Below are 14,021 nucleotides of genomic sequence, written 5' to 3'. Positions count from 1 at the left end.
AACTTTAGAAAGTCAATAACTGGAAAAAAAGATTACGCGACTACCCCATAGTTCACCCCTCCCACCCGCCCCGCCCTCCTAGAGCCACGAAGTAGAGCAGAAGGAAGAGTGCTAAATCAGTAAAACAGAAGAAAGATGAGAAATCATGCGCCCCTTAGCAATCTAAGAACCCTTCAAACCCATTCATGCGCGTCACTAATTAATGCCACCATCCCCTCCCCACCTCCCTCCCTCTCTCCCCATACTGCACCTAGAAAAGACCGAGCAGCGCATTCAGCTTATCGACCGTGGTCGGCTCCAAGGTCTCCTCTTCAACGAGGTCAAGACACTCGGATCTAGTATCAGAATCCACCTTTGTACTCTCGGAATCCAGCTTCATATTCTCGGAAAGCTTGCCAGGTTCAAGCTTCATCTTGGCCACGGTGTCACAAACTTCAAGCAGGTTTGCTGCCGAGTCTGGTGACTCTGTGGCAGACAGGGCCGAAGGCCTGGGAGTATCCGAGAGGCCGAAATCGAGGAGGTCTTCAAGCGACTGGACATTTGCGGTCTTGCCATTGGCGATGTTGGTGATCTGATGAGGATGGGATGATTTAGCGACAGTCTCACCCTCAAATAGGCCAAACGGATCATCATCCAGGACATCTTCCGTTTCTTTGGTGCCTGCTTGAGCCACCGCCTCAGAAACTCCGATGGCCGACTGTTTTTCTTCCTGCTCGACCTCTTCAAGTCCTTCGTAGAGACCTTTTGCAATTTTGCCGAGAACATGGGGGAAAATCCACGGAAAGCTGATCAGCGGCCATTGACTCATTTCAGGCTTCTGCTGTGAGGACTCTCCACCGGCTTCTCGGTGAGAATCTTCGCGGTGCTTCTTCAGGGCAGCGGCTATATCCGAATGCGTGACGCGGTACATAGCAAGCGCTAAAGGTGCCAGCTGCTCGAAATTGCGGCCACCAACTTCGGTATAGCACCTCTTTTTGAAGCTCTCAATGTGACCCAGGGCTAGGGTTCCGATCTCCTCATGAAACTTGAAATCCTTACTCATGTTCGCATGGCTGAGAACAAAAGTCGACCAGACTTCGAATTCAGTCTTGATTTCATGTTGGGCCATGATGCGAAGGGTCGCCGTATCATATTCGATCTTAAGATCTTTGGCAAATTGATAGAGTTTCTCACTCACTTGCAGTTTGCAGTCGAGGATTCGCTTGTCGAATGGCATCCCAAGACTGGGTGTAAAGTCAACGCGTTCCACGGCGTCGTAAAGCTGACCCAGAATCTTTTTCGATCGATAGATCTTGTCAGGCCCCTTCCCCTTCTTCTCCATAAAATGAGGCCACATATGAGGCTGGAGGTTGCGAGTCATAGCTGCTGGGATCCCAGTCTTGTTGTAATCCACAGCATCCGAATGCAGCTGCGCTAGTCGCAGACATTTGTCTTCATTGACTCCATTGTCCAGACGATCAGCCCATGCAAGATGTGCATGTGCAATCATCGGAAGGCAATCGTTCTTCATGTAAGTCACAAAAAAAGATGTGATTTCATCAACAGTGACATCGTGATCCAAGTCTGGGGCCTTCTTGCTGGTGTATCTCATAGGTGGACGAAACCAATCCTGGGGCAGTAGATCTTGATCCCAAATGACCAGGTAGTCATCGCCATCAAGGTCTCCACCGGAACACATGCTGGCGATATCTTGATCACCGGTCTGGGGCAATACAACTACGTCGTGAAGCTGGTGCAACTGCGGGACGTCAACAGCTCTAACCACCCGGATGTCACCGGGGTGAAGGGATGGATTTCGAGCCAGTATGCAGACACCTTCAACTATGGTGTACGTCTTCCCATCTTCACTGCCTTCTGCCTCGGGTTGGGAGATTTGCAAGAAGATTTGGGGTAGCGCCGCCAGCTGTTTTTCGAGGGGCTCATTGTCCTTGGGGATATTGTTATAGTAGAATCCTCTGAGTATACCAGTCTCATCCATACATCCCAGGAGATTAGCACCTCGCTCAATTACTATTTTTGCTTTCTCTTTCAGGTACTTGAGGTGCCAAGCTCTCCATAAGGCCATCACCGATGTCAGGAATGGCTCCCGAGACATCATGAACCCGTCGGATATCATTTCACTGACAGTGAGTGTTTTTTGATTCGGATCGACATATCTCCTAAGAAGCGAGATTGCCAGGGAATTATTTTCCATGGCTTGATCAAGATTCTGAAGCATGTCCTGAAGCTTATCATGAAACACATTGTCGGGTATGCCCAAGGTCGACAGAACGACAATCAGTTGTCGGTTAAGCGTAGCGATGCTAAACTGAGACCAGCGAATGATCTCCAAGTTGTTATGAATTGCGGTGAACTTGTATTGGCTCTTGCGAATATGAACCTCTTGGGGCTGAGCTTCAGGAGAAACAACGAGCATGCCCTTGCATCCTCCAAGGCGAAACTGAAACGCGGAAGGAGGGTCACCAGATGGTGTTTTGATTTTCAATTCTGTCATTGCCATTTGTGCAAGAAATCTTGATATTCTTCCGACGCCGTCAGAGAAGACATGGCCATTACGCTCTACGTCGTTGATCTTTCGGATCTGCACAGGGCAGCCAGCTATCGCCCTGGTGGTTGAAAAACATTGCCCTAGCCGTGCTGCATGCTTAGCGACGTTGCGTATATGGCTAAAGTGGCCCATCCACTTGCGAATGTTGCTAGTTGTGAGGCCCGGCAGCGGGGCGAAGAAGTAAGCGCCGTGTTCGCGAAACTGCGAATTTCCGAATGCAAGAAACTCGTAGTGCCTGTCACCGATGACTATGCCATTGGCCAAGGCTCTCTTGATGCGAGTGAAGATTTCGTTCCTTGTGTTATCCATGGTTGAGTTAATACGACCCAGAAGCTTCTCATCCGTGAACCTTACACGAAGGAATCGATCTGCGTGCTCGACATAACGTCGAATGATCCTGTTTGATATGTCGACTGTGGGTGAGTTGAAGTAGATAGTGGTTGGAGTTATCCTGGCGGAGCGCATATAGCAACAGTAGGGTGGTATTTTCGCATCTGTCACTCCTTTGATAAATTTGAGATCGAAAATTTCCAGAGGGTTGTGGTAAACTCGCTTTTGTGTTGCCACGTGCTCTAGGAGCTTCTTGGCTCTGGTATCCTCTAGCTCAGCCAGTCTTGCAGCGAACTCGCGTGTCATACTGAATTCTGAGAGGTATCCGTTGGAAATGCAAACCTCCAATTGATATCGGACGGCAAACGGAAGGTAAACATAGGTCGAGTCAGACAGAGACTGCAGTGAGGTCGAGATCTCGGGAGCCTTGCTGTTTGGAGAGGCTTGGGTCTCTGTCAAGTCGATCCACTTCCAGATAGGGGGAGTCCTCTCCTTGCTGCCATCAGCTTTGATGTCGTAGTTACTCTCTTTCACTTTGATGTTGTAGTCCTTGAGTATCTCGCACAGGGTCTGAAATTGCCCTAGGTCCTCACAACCATCTCGGAAGTTGAACTCGAAAGCTGTCCAACGACCTGTATACCGAACATAGCAAGGGGTTAACAAGCGACATCATGGGAAGGCACAATAAAAGAGACTAAGTATGAGATACAAAGAACAAGAGAATACACAGAAATATGGAGTGAGAGAGAGAAGGCTTTCAAAGCACTTACCTAAGTCAATGACTGAATGTTGCCTTTGTAGGCTGAGGGGAAGACCAGACAGCCTCCGCGGCTGGTGGACGATCTGAGTTTGTCTATACCATGTGTCCGCATCCCTCCAATGATGGTCCTCCAGGAATGTCGACCTGATATCATCTATCCGCCGCTGATAAATAGGAGGGGAGTCAAGGATAGTCAGATGTGAGATCGACCTGGTGTCCGCGTTGCGCCTCTGAGTAACTCCATTCAGCTGCACGAAGGGAATTCTAATCTGGTAGTTTCTGTAGGTTTCACGCACGGAGGTCTTCTTATTGGTGGAGTCAAAGATTTGGATCTGAAATTGAACGAGCATAGCTCTGGACCTCATGTCAAGAACAATACAAAGGCCACCGCCGGGTGGATTCTCAACTGTCCGCATTGGTAAAAAGACGTTCTCACCGACCATGACACCAATATTCAGAGAAACGAGTGGAACCTTCTGATAAGTAGTATAGGCCGTGAGAAGATGTCAATTGCAGGGAATGTGTATCAAGCATACTTACAACCTCTACTGGATAATGTACGTCCGGATGGGAAGGAGACTGGATGCGGTCGTTCGGTGAACTGAGCTCAGGCTTGACGGAAATGGTGGCCGACCGACCACCAGGCAGATGAATGGTGTAGCTGCCTTGGCTCCAAAAGTCCTTAATGGGAGGCGGCCTGGCCAATATTGGATGAGTGTCAACGTGCAAGTGAATTACAGTGATGAAGGAATACCTGAAGCGTATCTTCCCTCGCGAGGTTCGTTTTCCCTGAAAGTTCTCGAAGAGGTCGATGGAGAAAATGTGCCCTTCGTTTTTGAAAGAATGCCATATACAAGCTGCATCGGCCTCGTCTGGAATCTGATGAAGAAGGATAGCCAAAGAATCGAACGACTTCCATGGAGGCATGAGGTTCGCAATCACTGTTTTCCGTGGAGACCCAGCTTGAGCTTGAAGGGCATCCCTTCTGTCCCTCAACACGACTTGTTTTCCTCGTGTGCTCATCTTGACTCTGGAAGAAGGCCTTTGAAGAAAAGAAGAGTGGGGGATTGGGAGCGAGGGAGAATAGGAAGAGGCATCGAGAGAGGAGGAGAAACAGCGAGGACGAGGTGAAGAAGCGGAAGTGGAGTGGGAGGAGGATGAGGGAGAGCAGGAAGTGGAGGAAGTGCAGGAAAGACCCGAGTCAGTTGGAGATGATTCCTGCCTCACATCTGTAGTCACACTCGAGTGAAGGAAGGCATGAGGACTTTGTGTCGCATCCAGAGGCAAATTCAATGCGAGAGATGAATGATGCCCTTCCGACGCCTTCTCCTTGTCAAGACATCTTGTTGGGGAGAATGCCATCTTGTTGTTGTCCGGGTACGACACAAGTGAACTGTAATTGTTCTGCTCTGTTTCTCATGGTGTTCAGGAAAATGCGAGTATTTAAAAGCAGTCCCTGACAGAAGGTCCTCTGTTTACGATCATGCAGGTACCCATTTACTGAGAATTCAGTGCTGGGTTCTCTCTGATGGCCTGGCCTTATTCTTATCTCATCTCATTTGCATGAGACGTGAGGCGAGAGTGTTACACTGAGTTAAAGAAAAGTGATTACAAGCGCTCGCACATAAAACCATACAGAATATTTCAACTGCAAATAGTCCAGATCACTATCCAAGAGAGGCAGAAAAAAAAGGCTCGAAGTCACAATCCTTCCCGTAAGCGACATCAACATTTGAGTGCCAAGGGAACAACGAGCGCCACTATGTCTCAGACGGTGGCGCGTGGTCGTTTGAGTTGGACAGAGACGTGCTTGTGAACAGGAAGTCTTTGGAGAACTCCAAATCCATATCCAAGTCGATGTGTTGTAGGTGATTTTCACCTAGCACTCCACAGGGTTGGCTCTGTTCGACTGTGTGCCCCACACTGCGATGCGATTTAGTGCTTTGCTGAGAGGAAGGATGGCTGTTCGAATCCGCGTCTGCCAGAGGCGTCCTCTGTTGATGTTGTTTTGAAGTTGCGGCATCACGGCCACCCGCATTCACCAGCTGACCGCCATTTACAGTACGAGGTGAAGACAGGTCAGCGGCAGGAAATGCCCTGTCCAGAGATCTTTTCTGGCTATGGTTTCTAGGGGAGGACATCTCGCTTTCAAAACTTGCTCCCGAACGCTCGTCGGGCTGAGTCTGAAAATCCTCCTCTTCCACTTCGACCTGCGTTTGTTGCGGCATCGCCACTGGCTCTGCGGATTCTGCTCTACTGTTAGATCTAGGCCGCCGGAGGTGTCTCTTCGGAGTCATTGACACCTCGGGCTCAGCTTTGAACCCCATAATGTTCATCAGCCGTCCGATGTGTTGCTGGGCCTCAGAGAACTCCCGAGCTTTAGCTGCTCGCTCATCTTTGAGCTTTCGCGTCTATGATCAGAATTGAATATTATTGTTAGTATTGATCACTGAACACAACAGGTGGATCTGGAGGCGTCATGCTAGCGTGATTGCGGGCTTAGTGTCATACCTTTGCTTCCAAGTATTCAATGCGCTTGTTCTTCTCTTTCGCTTCCGTGGCAGCGATTGTAGCAGCTTTGTCTTTGGAAGCACATATACGAGCGTATCTTTCCTTCCATTTCTCGTTCTAAATATGTGAGTCGAAGTTGAAGGACTTGCGAGATCAAAACGCATCATACCTCTACAGCTGCCTTTCTAGTTCGCTCCTCAAGAATAGCTCGTTCTCTCCGGTTTTCCTCAATCGCATTTTGAAGTGCCTCTTGAAGCTTGTCAAACTCTGCATTTCGTTCGTGCAGCTGTGCAGTATTAGAGATTGATTTCATTCAAAGAAAGATAATGAACAACTCACCTTTTCTTGTAATACTTCTGCCTCTTTACCGGTGTTCTGCTTCTCATTCAAGATCCGCTTCGCTTCCTCTTCTTTGTCAACAACCAGCGTTTGGTAATGCTGCAGGCCTTGTCGAAGCCCGGCAGCTTCTTGTTCCAAGGAAGCGACTTGCTCCAGACATGTGGCTTTATCTTTGGAGACCTCGTCAAGCACACTCCGCAGGTCATCATACGCTTGCTTCTGCTCGGCAACCTCTTCTTGAAGCGCTTCCAACAGATCGTCCTTTTCAGTGACAGAGGCCACTAGGTCTAATTCCCTGGTCCTGGCCTGTTCTCGCTCGCTCGTGACAATCTCTTGGGATTCGCGCCGATGGTCCGCCAATTCCTTCTGTAATGCATTCAGGTTTGCTGTCAACTCCTCGGCACGCATAGATGCAGCTTCTGACTGATGCTCCAGGCGGAAAATGTCTTGGTGTAGATCGTCAATAGTGCCGGAGCACTTACTCAGCTGCGATTGTAGCTCAACGTTCTGTTCTCGCAATCTTTCCGCTTCTAGAGAGTACTCGTCACGTTCTCTTTCTACTGCTCTGAGGGGGGCTTCGACATTGCCACAGCGCTGTTCAAGGTCATAGCAGATATCTTCCATTGCGCGTATCATAGTCTCTTGGGTTGTGCGTGAATTCAGCATCAATGTTTCTGTCATCGCTTCCCTCCAGTTGGATCTTGAGCTTGGCAGATTTTCATGTGATCTAAGTGGCGGGACATTCCTGATGCGGTCGTTGGGCTTATTTTCTGAGATTGTGCATCTATGCCTGCACAGAGACTGCTTGGACTTCTCAGTGAATAGCCTCAAAGTACCGGCTTCGGCAGGATTCAGTCCGCTGGCGTCCGATTTGTGGGACAGCGACGCGTGCAGGTTGCAGGCAAATAGGTCACAAATTAGCTCGTTCTGCAGCTGCGAATATATGTCGTAGCAAACACTGGAGTCATGACATTGTGTTGAGGATGAAGCTCTTGGAAAACTTTCGAGGAGCGCAATCATCGACTTGCTGCATTCGCGCAGGATTGTCTCCGAGATGCAGGTAGTGAATAGTTTCGCGTCTACGTTCTGTAAGCCTATGACTAGTGATCTTGCTATTTCTAGGCTCTGTAGATCCGACGGATTGCTCGGTTGTAATATTTTCAGCGTAGAGAAAGCATAGTCAAAGACCTGCCGTACTGCGGACTCTTTCGAACAAGCCTAGAGCATATTAGCATCCTTTCTGTATGCACAATTATGCATTCCTTACGGCATTCGCAAGTGCTAGTCGCTGCATATATTCTAGGGGAAGCACGCTCAACATAACAGGTCTTGTTTCTGACATGGCCCAGTCGAGAGCAAGTCGAGGTATTTCGGGGGTCAGTGCCGCTGTGGGAAGAATAGAAACGAGGAAGGTGGCCCCCTACCAAAGCTGTTAGGTGCTTAAGTTCATGTGCGGAGAAGGTCCTACCTACCAGAATCTGTACACCACGATCAATGCCACTTCTCATCACTTTCTCTCGCAATTTGGCGATTTTGGATGGATTTGCTGCATTCCATGCATCCTTCTGCTCAGGTTCGACCCTGTCACAAATCTGAATAGCTAAGCAAACACTTTCAGCAGCTTGTGCTGGCGTCAGTTCACTGCATGAGTCAGAGCATGCGAGGATCACTCTCAGGACTACAAGATCCATTGTCTTGAGCCCGCGCTTGGGCCCAAAGAAATGACCGACACTTTGCAACCACAGGGGAGTAGACGACCGAGATTCTCGATTCGATAATTTCCCCTGTAGTGATGCAAGATTGGCCAAGGTAGCGAGAGAAAGAAGATTGCCCATATGGTCAGCGAGATTGCGTAATGTTTTCGTGAGCTCAACCTGGATGCTCGAAATGATCTCGGTTGGTATCTCGAGTAGTACTCTGGGAGAAGTTCGTAGGCCAGTTGAAATACGGTGCAGGGGCAAGATGGTCTCTGAGCACGGATTCTCTGATAGCTGACGGATTACTGACGAGAGGAAAGGTGTCAAACGCGCTGGAACCAGGAAGTCCGGTGGCAGAGGGGATGAAAGAATTGCAGTGCATAGAGAAGCATACTGCGCTTGTTAGCTTTTGACCATGCTACCATGCTGCCCAGTCTTAGAATAGCAGATGGCTGAAGAGATGGGCATAGAAAATCGTGAATTAGAGGTACCAACCTCGGAACCCTCCTCTGTCGTAGACTTTTCAAGGAATTGGTCAAGAAGATGAGGGTATCGCTGGAGTAGAAAGTCACGAAAAGAAATGACGGGCACTGCGATTGTCAGGGTCTTCCATTCTCAGAATCTCTGCAATGCGGGTATACCTACTGAAAGCACTAAGCAAAGACAACGCAAAGCGGGACCGAGACAACCCGTCAACGAGAAGGTCTACGAGGGCTCCGACCTGACATGGTTTACAGAACGCCCAATGTCTGATGGATGCAGGTGAAGCATCTTGGACTAAGCCATAGAGGTCCTGATTGCTCAGTATAGATCAGCGACTGCTCTTGGCTTGGTATAGATTGGCAGCGTGGAGCTGCGGGGTTTACCTGTAGCGAGGGTGCATATGGGGCCGTGACAAGACGCTCCACTTCGCGCCCAAGTTGAATGCTCGTAATTTGTTCAGCCATAGCTGGCAGGCCCGATACTCCAATAGAGTCTTCCAAGCTTGCTTCAAAGTCGAAAGGAGGCCCTAGTTAGTTATCGCATTCAGGCATCCATTGTCAACTGTGGTCAAGCGGCGGGGGGAAGAAAAAGATGAGATGCAGCCGCCGGTTGCCCCGACAATCAGGCGGGAAGCCACTCCGCCTGGCAATTATACTGTACGGTACGGATTACAGTACACTATTCTACTCTACAATTGTCTTTCAATCTACTACAAAGAAGAGAGCTCTTGAAAAGCAAGATAAGATATAATTGATGAAGAAAATCGAAAACAAGATGATCAAGTATACCTCCTCAAATAATGCATCATCTGACCAATCGTCATACTACAGTTCCCTGAACCAGGGTCCCATGTTGTTGAACCCCTTGGCAGGCACAGCAGTCGAGTCGGGGTTCTGACCGAAGTCGCGCAACTCCGATTCTCCAATGCTGACAATAGCACCTTTGAGAAGCAACATGGGGGGAACTGCGAGTGCCGGACCTATGTGCGCTTCTCATCTCAAACGCTTTTTCCCATTCGCCCTCGGCTTTTCTTATCTTGATTTCTGTATCATTCTCGGCCGATTTCCGATCTTTGACAGTTCTCATTATTAGCTCCGATGGCGTTAACCGGGCTGGCTCGCAGATGCACGAAGCTAGGGAACCCCAAAAGAAAACCAGTTTCTTCGAAACGACATCTCTTCCTGCTTTGCGAAGTCATTGCGTCCATATTTGAATGCGTTCAATTTCTTTCACTTCAAGTCCATCTTGGTGTTACTGTCAATCCTCAATCGATACATAATGCGGGCTCTCGTTCAATTGCCTCGGGTTTTCCCCGCATCTCCCCGCACGAGAGTGGCCGCCCACTGTCGCCCACCAACTCTTCTTACACAGCATAGAATGGTCCGCTTGCGAAGTGACGTGAACCCTACCCAACTCGAGAGTAACTCGAGCAAAATTGGAGACTCAGGTTCCTCAACCGACAGCAAGTCTTCGGGCTTTGGCTCCTTGGGCAACACTCTTCTATTCTCCGCATTGGCTGCCGGGGCTGGTTACGCATATGCAGTCACTTCTCAGAAGTCACAATCAAACCAGCCTCAGTACGGATCAGCGAAGGACTTTACAAAGGTAGGCAGCAATCCTGTTGATTTCACCAGGCATACTGCAAGATACATGTAACTGATCGAGTCGGCAAACTAGGCCATTGCAGAATTGCGAGGCGTACTAGGCGAGGATGCCATTAGCACCGACGAGGACGACCTGCAACGCCATGGATTCTCAGAATGGTCCAGTGTCAATGCAGACCGTCTACCGGTCGCGATCGCGTACCCGAATAATACTGAGGACGTCTCCAAAATCGCTCAGATATGCCACAAATATCGGATGCCAATGGTTCCTTATTCCGGCGGTTCCAGTCTCGAGGCCAATTTCTCTGCCCCGCACGGAGGCTTGACTATAGACTTCGCTTCGATGAACAAGATTCTCGAGTTGCATGAATCCGACATGGACGTTGTGGTTCAGCCCTCGATCCAATGGATGGATCTCAATGAGAAGATCAAGGACAGTGGTCTCTTCTTCCCCGTTGATCCCGGCCCGTCTGCAATGATTGGTGGAATGGTTGGCACGAATTGCAGCGGAACAAATGCTGTGAGATATGGAACTATGAAAGACTGGGTCATCAACCTCACAGTCGTCCTGGCCGACGGCCGAATTATAAAGACACGTCGCCGTCCACGCAAAACATCGGCAGGGTATAATTTGACAGGACTTTTCGTGGGCTCAGAGGGGACACTTGGTATTGTGACGGAGGCTACCCTCAAATTAGCTCCTATCCCAGAGCAGACGCGGGTTGGTGTCGTGACCTTCCCGACCGTGCGCGATGCTGCGTCGACCGCCATGCAGCTTATCCGACAAGGTATACTGGTACAGTGCGTGGAAATCTTGGATGAGGTCCAAATGGACGTCATCAACCGCGCCGGTGGCACCGGACGCACATGGAAGACGTTGCCCACACTGTTCTTCAAGTTTTCTGGCACGAAGGCAGGGGTCGCTGACAGCATCAACTTAACCACCAAGTTGTCCAAAAGAAACAATGCCAGCTCCTTTGAATTTGCACGAGACGAGCGTGAAGCTCATGACCTGTGGTCTGCGCGGAAGCAATCACTGTGGAGTATGCTGTCGCTAAGGGAGAAAGGATCCGAGGTCTGGTCTACAGACGTTTCGGTACCCATTTCCAGACTGCCAGATATCATCGGTAAGACCTATTCAATCAACTGCACGTGGGCTTGGCTAATCTGGTGTCAGAAATCTCCAAGAAGGAACTAGACAATCTTGGGCTGTTTGCCAGCATTCTCGGGCACATCGGTGATGGGAATTTTCACGCAAGTATCTTGTACGACCGCAGCGATCCCAAGGAGCTGGAGCGAGTGGAGAAGGTCGTGTACGATATGGTCGATCGGGCTTTGGAGATGGAGGGTTCATGCACGGTATGATACACAACCCCCCGGTTGTCCGTTTGATGCAATTATGACTGACTGTTGAGTAGGGCGAACATGGTGTTGGTCTAGGCAAGAAGGGTTCCTTGAAGAAGGAACTCGGCCCGGACACGATAGATGTTATGCGCTCTATCAAACAATCACTCGATCCCCATTGGTTACTCAACCCAGGGAAGATCTTTGATTATGAACGCAGGGCATAGAGTGCATTTCATGGAAGAGTCTCCACTGCAATTCGCATTGTTGTCAAGTGATACCCGTTCAAGGGGCCATTTTGGGTAATTGAGTGACTATAGCATAACCCTAGACCTACTGCCAAGTCAAGGTTATGTAGATGGATCGATAGAATATATAGATTCCCGTCTTCATTCCTGCTTACCTACTCCGTACTCCTTGAGCATTTTCGTCATCGGCCATTTTAGTAAAGACCGTTCAGGAACATGCACTCTAGCCAATGATCAGCGAGAAATTTATGCTCCAAGGTGGTGACTAAGCAGGGCTGACTCACCGCGGGGCAAATGGCTCCGGAGCGATATCGCAGTGTCCCGCTCCAACGCCACGGACTCTCACTCTTCCTAGTCTCTATTCCAAGTGTCAGGAGGTAAGTACTATTGTGCTTTTGTTCAATTGGTGCTTTGAGATGTGATTCTTTCAACAAAACCAAACTTCAGCATTCACGGCCAGTCCCTGATCAAGTTCAGTGAGACCTTCCATGAGTGGGGGTATTGCTTTCAACCTGATCCGCTCGACTGGTTTGCCATGAGCTGTGAATGATTTGATCCAATTTCCGGATCTTTTGTGCTGTTTTCGATTGGAACTGTCTACATCATTGCTATTTCACTTGAACTCGAGTAACTAACAGCATCGGGTTTGATAGTCTTGAATCGCACAATGGCCTCATATCCAAAGAAGAAGTGCGGTAAGCAAGTCTTGGACAAGAGGTGTTTTGGAAGAGAAATATTGTACTGATACAAGGCAGGTGTCCTCGGAGCCACTGGCTCGGTTGGCCAACGGTTCATTCTCCTGCTCGCGGACCACCCCTTCCTGGAACTTCACGCCGTCGGTGCCTCGGAGCGCTCCGCTGGTAAGGCCTACAAGGATGCCGTGAGATGGAAGCAGACTACGGCCATGTCCGAGAAGCTCAGCAACCTTGTCCTTCGTGATTGCAAGGCCGAGCAGTTCGCCGACTGCGACTTGGTCTTCTCTGGACTTAACAGCGATGTGGCGGGAGATCTTGGTAAGAGGCTATTGACGCAACGTCTCTGGAAACCTATTGACCAAATGCATCGCAGAAATGGAATTTATCAAGGCCGATATCCCCGTTTTCTCCAACGCTAAGAACTACCGCAAGCATCCCCTGGTCCCGCTTATTGTTCCTACCGTCAACCCTCACCACTTCGACCTCATCCCTCACCAACGGAAACACTTCGGCCTGAAGAAGGGTTTCCTGGTTTGCAACTCCAACTGCGCCGTCATCGGCATCGTCATCCCATTCGCCGCGCTCCAGGCCAAGTTCGGCCCTGTTGTCGAAGTGGAAGTCTTCACTGAGCAAGCTCTGTCCGGAGCCGGTTATCCTGGTGTTCCCAGCATGGACATTTTGGACAATGTCATTCCGTTCATCAGCGGCGAGGAGGACAAGCTCGAGAACGAGGCGCAGAAGATTCTGGGATCTCTGAATGCTGATGCTACTGGTTTCGAGGAGCAAGCCGGCCTCAGAGTGGGCGCGACTTGCACTCGTGTTGGAGTCACTGATGGCCACATGGCATTCGTTTCTCTGCGCTTCAAGAACCGCCCGGCACCCAGCGCAGAGCAGGTTGTTCAGGCGATGAGAGAATATCAGTCCGAGGCACAGAAGTTGGGTGCCCCGTCAGCTCCTGCAGAGGCTATCAAGGTTTTCGACGAACCCGATCGGCCCCAACCCAGACTCGACCGCGATATCCATAAGGGATACACCGTTAGTGTCGGACGAGTCCGTGAAGGTCAGGAAGGTGGCTATTTCGATATCCGGTTTGCCGCCTTGTCGCACAACACCGTTCTGGGCGCTGCGGGATCCTCTATCCTCAATGCCGAGGTTGCCGTGATCAAGGGCTACATCTAGACGTTCTAGATAATAAAAATGTATATAGAGACTTGGGTTAGCTTCTTCATCTGATAAACAGCTTGAGAACTTAGCAGTCGGTGACAAGAAAGTGACGACCGAAATAAGTCGGTATCTTGACACGTGAAAGATGAGGGACCCACCTACAGTATTACATAATGATCAAGGTCGGCACGAACTAGTCTTTTATCAGCTTAGCGTAGAATGAACTCAATTTCAACGGGGTTAGGGCTCAACCCGGCAGCACCGGACGCTAAGCGAAAATTGAGAGCGCCCTGGATAT

The 14,021-nt window shown here is 49.7% G+C and overlaps 4 protein-coding genes across 4 annotated transcripts; 2 read left to right on the top strand and 2 right to left on the bottom strand.

Moving 5' to 3' along the window:
• Positions 1–250: 250 nt before the first annotated feature.
• Positions 251–4,661, bottom strand: BO86DRAFT_310141 (RNA dependent RNA polymerase; the record flags this gene model as incomplete). The annotated part of the gene is made up of 5 exons (XM_025667845.1): positions 251–663; positions 742–3,510; positions 3,649–4,114; positions 4,179–4,335; positions 4,393–4,661. 5 exons carry the CDS (start codon positions 4,659–4,661, stop codon positions 251–253), a joined length of 4,074 nt encoding a protein of 1,357 aa, XP_025529007.1.
• Positions 4,662–5,297: 636 nt separating this feature from the next.
• On the bottom strand, positions 5,298–9,240 carry BO86DRAFT_359930 (uncharacterized protein). Its single transcript, XM_025669790.1, has 9 exons — positions 9,052–9,240; positions 8,831–8,978; positions 8,681–8,775; positions 7,961–8,578; positions 7,756–7,908; positions 6,489–7,706; positions 6,319–6,435; positions 6,150–6,266; positions 5,298–6,049 (listed from the first exon to the last, which is right to left on the bottom strand). Exons 1-9 carry the CDS (start codon positions 9,130–9,132, stop codon positions 5,399–5,401), a joined length of 3,198 nt encoding a protein of 1,065 aa, XP_025529006.1. The 5' UTR covers positions 9,133–9,240; the 3' UTR covers positions 5,298–5,398.
• Positions 9,241–9,844: 604 nt separating this feature from the next.
• On the top strand, positions 9,845–11,965 carry BO86DRAFT_359927 (FAD-binding oxidoreductase). Its single transcript, XM_025669789.1, has 4 exons — positions 9,845–10,273; positions 10,346–11,399; positions 11,450–11,631; positions 11,691–11,965. The coding sequence occupies exons 1-4, from the start codon at positions 9,947–9,949 to the stop codon at positions 11,841–11,843; spliced, it is 1,716 nt and encodes a 571-aa protein (XP_025529005.1). The 5' UTR covers positions 9,845–9,946; the 3' UTR covers positions 11,844–11,965.
• Positions 11,966–12,261: 296 nt separating this feature from the next.
• Positions 12,262–13,808, top strand: BO86DRAFT_408946 (aspartate-semialdehyde dehydrogenase family protein). Its single transcript, XM_025674379.1, has 3 exons — positions 12,262–12,559; positions 12,620–12,877; positions 12,933–13,808. The coding sequence occupies exons 1-3, from the start codon at positions 12,532–12,534 to the stop codon at positions 13,736–13,738; spliced, it is 1,092 nt and encodes a 363-aa protein (XP_025529004.1). The 5' UTR covers positions 12,262–12,531; the 3' UTR covers positions 13,739–13,808.
• Positions 13,809–14,021: the final 213 nt, after the last annotated feature.

The sequence above is a fragment of the Aspergillus japonicus genome (assembly GCF_003184785.1).
Source record: "Aspergillus japonicus CBS 114.51 unplaced genomic scaffold BO86scaffold_16, whole genome shotgun sequence".
In the NCBI taxonomy this organism is placed as follows: domain Eukaryota; kingdom Fungi; phylum Ascomycota; class Eurotiomycetes; order Eurotiales; family Aspergillaceae; genus Aspergillus; species Aspergillus japonicus.
This window is presented reverse-complemented; position numbering and strand designations above follow the sequence as displayed.